At 47.2% G+C, this 8,254-nt stretch overlaps 1 protein-coding gene across 5 annotated transcripts in view; it reads right to left on the bottom strand.

The window, feature by feature from the left end:
- The window catches only part of si:dkey-122a22.2, a 218,872-nt gene extending 215,921 nt beyond the window's left edge, over positions 1-2,951 (bottom strand). Inside the window, exon 1 of one of the 5 annotated variants that reach the window (XM_043688408.1) lies at positions 2,609-2,951. In XM_043688408.1, coding sequence (XP_043544343.1) covers positions 2,609-2,680 — 72 coding nt within the window. In that variant the 5' untranslated portion in view covers positions 2,681-2,951. The remainder of the gene's footprint in view (positions 1-2,608) is intronic. The other 4 variants (XM_043688410.1, XM_043688411.1, XM_043688407.1 and 1 more) reach the window with 4 other exon arrangements.
- Between the last annotated feature and the right edge of the window lie 5,303 nt (positions 2,952-8,254).

Raw genomic sequence — 8,254 nt, 5'->3', positions numbered from 1 at the left:
CTATGCCCGAAACGTCGATTCTCCTGCTCCTTGGATGCTGCCTGACCTGCTGCGCTTTTCCAGCAACACATTTTCAGCTCTGATCTCCAGCATCTGCAGTCCTCACTTTCTCCTGGAAATGATATCACCCAACTTAAGAGACAAAGACAAATAAATAAAAAGCAGGACATAACACCAGCACTTCACTGGAGGCTAAATGATGATGTTATTTAGCATGGTGATGGAATGTCTGAAAACAAACTTTTCAGCTCAGCGAGCAAACTTACAACCAGATATATAATGTCGGATGCTCATGTTGTACAGTGCATACATAAGGAATGAGGAGTTTGGAGTAGTGTCTAGAGTGTAGTGCTGGAAAAGCACAGCAGGCCTGACAGCATCCGAGGAGCAGGAGAATCGATCATTGAAGGAGGAGGCCATCTGGGATTTTCTATGGTGGAATTGGTCGTCCTGGGAGCAGTTGCAACGGAGGCAGAGGAATTGTCAATAAGGATGGCAATTTTATAGGAAGCAGGATGGGAGGAGGTGCAGTCCAGGTTGCTGTGGGAGTCAGTGGGTTTGTAGTAGATGTCAGTGATTAGTTGGTCACCAGATATGAGATGGAGAGGTCCAGGAAGGGGAGGGAGGTGTACGAGATGGTCTGGGTGAATTTGAGGTCAGGGTGGAAGGTGTTGGTGAATTTGATGAACTGTTCAACCTCCTCGTGGGAGCACGAGGTAGCACTAATACAGTCATCAATATTGCAGAGGAAAAGGTGGGGAATGGTACCAGTGTGGTTGTGGAAGATGGACTGTTCCATATACCTGACAAACAGGTAGGCATACCTGGGTGCCATGCAGGTGCCCATGACTATCCCTTTGGTTTGGAGGAAGTGGGAGGATTGGAAGGAGACGTTGTTGAGGATAAGGACCAATTCAGCCAGGCAAATAAGTGTGTCAGTGGAAGGATACTGGTTGGGTCAGCATGAGAGGAAGAAAGAGGGCTTAGAGGCCTTCGTCATGTCGGATAGATGTATGCAGGACTCAGATGTCCATGGTGAAGATAAGGCATTGGGAGCCGGGGTATCAAAAGTCTTGGAGGTGGTGAAGGGTGTGGATGGTGTCCCGAACGCAGGTGGGGAGTTTCTGGACTAAGGGGGACAAGACAGTGTCAAGGTATGCAGAGATCAGTTCGCTGGGGCAGGAGCAGGCGGAGACAATGGGTCAATTGGGGCAGTTAGGTTTGTGAATCTTAGGAATGAGGCTGTGCGGGGTTCTCAGACTATGAGGTTGGAGGCTGTGGGTGGGAGATCCCCAGAGGTGGTGAGGTTGTGGATGGTCTGAGGAGATGATGGTTTGGTGATGGGAGGTGAGGTCATGGTCGAGGGGGCAGTAGGAAGAAGTGACTACGAGGTGGCGTCTGGCTTCAGCGTGTCAAGGTCAGTGCGCCAAACTACCACTGCACCTCTCCTGCTATCCGTCGGCTGGCTTGACAGTGACGTTAGGATTGGAGCAGAGGGAATGAAGGGCTGTGTATTGCAAGGGTGAGGGGCTGGAGTGGGTGAGGGGGGTGGACAGGTTGAGGCAGTCTATGTCACGGCAGCAGTTGAAACTGAAGAGATCAAAGGCAGGTAACAGGCCAGCATAGAATGTCCAGGTGGGTGGGATGTGTTGGAGGCAAGAGAATGGGCAGGAGTCTTGATGGAAAAAGTGGAATCTGAGGTGGAGGCAGAAATATTCAAGGTCGCAATGTGAATGAAATTCAGTAATCTGGGAGTGTACGGAGTAGTGTTTGGAGTACTCAGTCATGCACAGAACGTAAAGGGCGGCACGGTGGTTAGCACTGCTGCCTCACAGCACCAGAGACCTGGGTTCAAATCCCGCCTCAGGCGACTGACTGTGTGGAGTTTGCACGTTCTCCCCATGTCTGCGTGGGTTTCCTCCCACAGTCCAAAGATGTGCTGGTCAGGTGAATTGGCTATGCTAAATTGCCTGTAGTGTTAGGTGAAGGGGTAGATGTAGGGGTATGGAATTGTTGGGCCAGTGCGCTTCGGCGGGCCGGTATGGACTTGTTGGGCCGAAGGCTTCCACACTGTAGGTAATCTAATCTAAAGTCCCGTATATATGAATTGGAGATGCTGATGTTGGACTGGGGTGTACAAAGTTAAAAATCACATAAGACCAGGTTATAGTCCAACAGGTTTATTTGGCAGCACTAGCTTTCCGAATGCTGCTCTTTCATCAGGTAGTGAAGGTACAACCACCTGAAGAAAGGAGCAGTGCTCTGAAAGCTAGTGATTCCAAATAAACCTGGTGCTTTGTGATTTTTAACAGTATATATGGAGTACGGGGTACAAGAGATAAATAAGATAGCGGATGCAAGGGAAGGAGTACACTACGTGGAATAAGTGGGATTGGGGCATGGATACACAAGTTGCAGTATACAGGGCAAAGTCGGCGACGTCAGGAATGCACGAAGTTCGGGGTACAGAGGGTGAAGTGTGCACAGCTCCAGGGATACTGGGGATCTGGGTCAACACACATGGGGATCTCTAGCGACCTTCCCATGCCCAGGTAATGCTGCGGTGCCTCCAGCAAGGCGCATACTCTCGGCCCCGGACACCAATTACCTGCTCTTCCGGCTCTGATACAATAAACGGCGGCCGGGCCGAACGCTGCGTCCTCCTCCACAAACCCACCATGTCTTACACTTCCTCAGTCCACAACAGGCTCCAAGCAGGAGAGTTATCCAACTCGGAAATGGGCTGCAGAGAAAGGCCCTAATCTCTTCAGGATCCACCCCTTCAGGGTCAGGCCAACAAACACACCCCGCCCCCACACGCAAGGCCCGGCCCTCCAGAGAACATCTCAGACACAGACTACCTTCCGTCCCCGAGAAACCAAAGATCCGCCAATGCGAACGTCCTTTCATCTCCGAGCCCCGCCCATAAACTGGATCTGCCAACGTGAAGGCCTGCTTCTCCATGCCGCAAAGCACTCTCTTTCCCCTCTTGCACCGAGTAGGTCTCACGCAGGTGAGTAGGTGTCGCAACACAAACCCCGGCAAGATTTACTTTCAACTCTTCATCAATCTCAGAAACCTTCTCACCTTTTAGCTAATTTTTAATCCATTTTGCCAAGGTCATATCAATCCCAAACATTTATAATTTGCTCACCAACCTGTCATATGGTACTATGTTCAATCGCTTTCTGAATGTCCAAACTTGTCAGAAAACTCAGTTAAATTTGTCAGACATGACCTGCCTTTTACACGTTGGTTTTGTTTTGTACAAGTGATTTTTCTCTAAGTGTATTATGGCCTCCATGAGTTATAGAATATCCCTACAACGTGGAAACAGGCCTTTCAGCCCAACAAGTCCACACAGACCCTCCAAAGAGTAACCTCCCAGACCCATTCTCCTGCCCAATTAGCCTATATTTAACCCTGATTAATGCACCTAACTTACATATCCCTGAACACTATGGACAATTTAGCATGGCCAATACATCTAACCTGCACATCTTTGGACGGTGGGAGGAAACCCACACAGACACAGAGAGAATGTGCAAACTCCACAAACAGTTGCCGGAGTCTGGAATCAAACCCACGGTGTTGTGAGGTAGCAATGCGAACCACTGAGTCAACCCAAGGTGTCAGGCTGAGAAATCTGTTGTTTCCTGCGTTATCTATTGTCCCTTTCTTAAATATTTTCAATCTTCCAGTTCCCCAGGACTGTGTTCAGAATGGATGATTTCTGCCAAGAGCTCCCTTAACTCAGCTTTGACAAAGGGTCAGTTAGACTCGAAACGTCAGCTCTTTTCTCTCCTTACAGATGCTGCCAGACCTGCTGAGATTTTCCAGCATTTTCTCTTTTGGTTTCAGTTTCCATAACACTCTCAGTAATCCATGTGAGCTGGTAACTTCTCAACCTGGAGTGCTACAGTGAGCAGCTTACCCTGCTTGTTCCTTATGAGCTCCCATTCAATTCTTCACTAATCTTTTACTATGCTTGAAGAACATGATACTATTTGTTTAAGTACAGCCTGCCATCCTTTCCTCATGCTTCTTCTTTGCCATCATTCTACAGAATTCTGTATCCTTTCACCAAGTCACTTTTTATTGACTCATAAAGAGACCTTGACTCTAGTACAACCTCTTTAGAGTCAGCTTTCAGAATGCCAGAATCTCTGACACTCCTCTTTTTACCTGTCAGCGAAGGATCCCTGAATGGACCAATCAGGAAACTCATACTCTCTGATCTCATTACACTCTTAGCCTTCCTTATTCCAGCCTGAGCCTCTCTCCTGCATTTGAGGTATTCCTCCTGATTTCTAATGCTATTATTATTCTGGTATGCATCATCTGCCTTTTTCTTCCTTATTTTCTCGTCACTATCCTTCTTCATCCAGGGTACTCTAGCTTTGGATATGGGTATGTACCTGGCTTGCACACTATTCATCTCCCTTTTCAAATTCTCCCATTTTTCATCCAATATTTTATCCACCAAAACATGTTTCAATCAAGGTACTTCAGTTCAACGTTTAGACCCCTTTGCCAGTCTGACAGCTTAATCATTGATTATTAAATATTAAATATTTTTTGTCTTTTTTCAGTATCGTATGGAAACTGTTATGATCACTATTTTTCAGCTTGCCTCATTTCCTAAGACCAGATCTAACACAGCATTCTCCCTGGCAGTAATGAAAACATACTGTTCCAGAAAGTTCTCCTGCATGCATTGCAGGAATTTCTCCCCTCTCCAGTCCCTCCAGTCTAACTATCCATCTCTTCTTGTCTTGCAGACTTCCATAATCTGCCATAATCAGGTGTTCCATTCTACTTCCTCCCCGTTATTTAGAGGTTTACAATATATACCCAATAAGGTCATTGTTCATTTCCTGTTTGTCACCCTCAACCAGATAGATTCTAATCACTACCTAAGTATGATCACAACTCCTTAAGGTTTAAGATAGCCATGAATAAGGTTAAGTCAGAACCTCGCAGTAAGTACAAAGTTGAACAAATACATGAATAAGAAGGAAATAGATCGATACAAATCCTGTAAGTGAAGATAGTTTTAGTATGGAAGGGCAAAATGTGTCAGTGCAGGTTTGGAGGGCCAAACGGTCTGTTCCTGTGCTGTATTGTTCTTTGATGGGGCTGATGGGCTGAAGTCTGTTTATTTCAATGCAAGACGTATGGGTAAGGTCGATCCTCTGGCTGTTCTGAATTCCTCCCACAGTCCAAAGATATCCACATGGGTGGATTGCCCATGCTAAATTGCCCTGGTGTCCAGGGATGTGAAGACTAGGTGGATTAGCCATGAGAAATGTAAGGCTATAGGGATATGATGGGAGTAGGGAGGGTCGGTATGGAATTAGTGAGCCAAATGGCCTGCTTCCACACTGTAGGAACTCCATGATAAATCGGGGATGGGGAAATTATGTCCGTATTAGGCAGGAACTACAGAACATTAATTGGTAGCAGCTGTTATTGGGCAAGTCCACATTTGACATGTGGGAGTCAGTAAAGGCCGAATGATCAAAGTTCTGGTCCAACATATTCCAGTACGCAGGAAGGACATGGAAGACAAAGTCATCATCATCATTGGTGGTCCCTTGCAGACGAGGGTGACTCTCTTCCACTCTCAGGGTGAGACCATAGACCAAGTGTAGCTGCTGCAGGCTCTATTACAATCGGAGCAGGCAGTGGTCACAGGAAGGGGTGAGCTGGGTGTTCGAATGGCAGGGTGCTCCTTTCGCTGTTTTATGTTAGCTTCCCACTTTTTCCCAACAGCAAGTCTTGAGGTGCTCGAAACCTTCCCGGATGCTCATTCTCCATGTTGGGCCAGTGATTCCCAGGTATCAGTGGGAATGCCGTGCTTTGCCAGTGAAGCCTTGAGGGTATCACAAGTGTTTCCTCTGTCCACCTGGGGCTCGCCTGCTATTTCGAAGCTGGAAACAGAGCACATGCTTGGGAGTCTCACGTCAGCCATGTGAACGTTGTGTTCAGCCTATCGTAGCCGATCAAGGGTGGTCAGTGCCTCGACGCTGGGGATACGCCTGGTCAAGGATACTTCTGTCGGTTCTTCTTTCTTTCCAGCGGATCCACAGGATCTCGCACAGACAGCATTGGCGGTACTGCTCCAGTGCGTTGAGTTGTCTGCTGTAGACAGTCCATGTCTCAGAGCCAGGCAGAAGGGTGGGAATCATCACAGTTCAAAAACCATGATCTTGGTGTTGAATCTGATGTTGATGTCATTGAACACCCTCATCCTCAGGCAATCAAAGGCTGCACTAACACACTGGAGGTGATATTGGATGTCTTTATAAACAGCAACTTCATCCAACAGGACACTTCCAAGGTATTGAGAGTAGTCAACGTTCTCTAAGGCCTCCCTGCTGAGCTTGATGATCAGGTTTTGCTCCACAACATCAGGTCAGGTTGGTGGAGGACCTTCATCTTGTGGATGTTCAGGGTGAGACCCATATTCTCATATGCCTCCGTAAAGGTGCTGATGATGGCCTGGAGTATGTCCTTTGAGATTACCCAAACACAAGCATCATCTGTGTACTAATTGGGATGACTTTGGGTTTGGCACAAAGGCAGTGGAGGTTGCATAATTTCCTACATTAAGTTAGCTCCACTCTCGGGAGCTTGTCAGCGGTGAGGTGAAGCATTGCAGTCAAGTAGATAGAGAAAAGTGTTAGAGTGATGACAAATCCCTGCTTGACACCAGTCCGAATGGAGAAACATGTTGGAGTAATTTGTCATTACCGTGACTTCTATGTCGTCAAGGAACAGGCAAAGGACAGTGACACGGGGTGGCACGGTGGCTCAGTGGCTAACACTGCTGCCTCACAGCGCCAAAGATCCAGGTTCGATTCCATCCTCAGGCGACTGTCAATGTGGAGTTTGCACATTCTCCCCGTGTCTGCATGGATTTCCTCCAGGTGCTTCGGTTTCCTCCCACAATTCAAAGATGTGCAGTTTAGGTGAATTGGCCATGCTAAATTGCCCATAGTGTTCAGGGAACATGTAGGTTAGGTGCACTAGTCAGGGGTAAATATAGGACAAGAGGGTAGGGGAATATGCCTGGGTGAGTTACTCTTCGGAGGGTTAGTGTGGACTTGTTGGGCCAATGGATCTGTTTACTCACTGTAGGAATTCTAATTTTTCTAATACAAACCTCATGGGCAAGCATAGCAAAGACGTACGCTCCATCATGCTTCCTTTGTAAGGGCCTTTGTAAGGTTGATGGAGGCCATGTACAGGAGTAGGTTTGTTTCTCCTGCAGCTGTCGCACAATGAAAATCATGTCCTTATGTGCACCTCCGTGGCCAAAAGTCACACTACAACTCTGGGAGGAGTTCCTCAGTTTAAGGAGGAGATAGTTGAGGAAGATCTAGGCAATTACTTTTCCAAGAGTCAACAGTAGAGAGATTCCCCTGTACTTATCACAGTGGGATTTGTTCCCTTTTCTGAAAATATTTTTTACTATGGCACCTTGGAGCTCTCCCTGGATGCTATCCCCCTTCCAGATAAGGGAGACAAGGGTGTGTAGCTGAACAGAAGTGCTTTGCCTCCACACTTCCATGACTCAGCGGGGATATCATTTGCTCCAGCAGCCTTGTTGTTCTTAAGCTGGTGGACAGCCTTCTCTACTTCATGCAAGGCTAGGGTGTTGCAGAGCTAATGGCGTATAGTATGCTGTGGGATGCATTCAAGGACAGTTGGAACAACCACAAAGCCTGGTTGAGGAGGTGTCCAAAGTGCTTCTCTCAGCAGTTTTTGATGGCGTCATTATCTGTGAAAAGATTCACTCTGTCTTTGGCCAGCCATGGGGTGGGGCCTTGGGTGTTTGCTCTGTATGTGGTCTAGACAGCACAGACGAATCCATGCATATCATGGTTATTGGTCATTCATTGGGATTCCAATGGTTTCTGCACTCACCACCTGCTCTTTATATTGTATATTTCTTTTTGGATCTCTGCCTTCAGTAAGCCTGCTGTTTCTCTTGTGAGTGCAGTTATTGTTTTACAATCAGAAATGCCATGCGCTTCGGGCTTAGTGGTTCCTGGACTTCATAATCATTCTCATCAAACCAGTCTTGGTGCTTCTTGGATGTGTGGCCAACCAAGTTTTCATAGGCATTGATGATGGTGGTCTTAGGGTGGACCAGTAATTGTTGGCATCCCGCAATTCAGTGTTGCTGAGGGTCACTAGGTTTGTGGAGTAGAGTTGGTGGTATGAGGCTATTTCTTCCAAATCTTTA

Source organism: Chiloscyllium plagiosum, chromosome 4 (assembly GCF_004010195.1).
Source record: "Chiloscyllium plagiosum isolate BGI_BamShark_2017 chromosome 4, ASM401019v2, whole genome shotgun sequence".
Classification (NCBI taxonomy): Eukaryota; Metazoa; Chordata; class Chondrichthyes; order Orectolobiformes; family Hemiscylliidae; genus Chiloscyllium; species Chiloscyllium plagiosum.
This window is presented reverse-complemented; position numbering and strand designations above follow the sequence as displayed.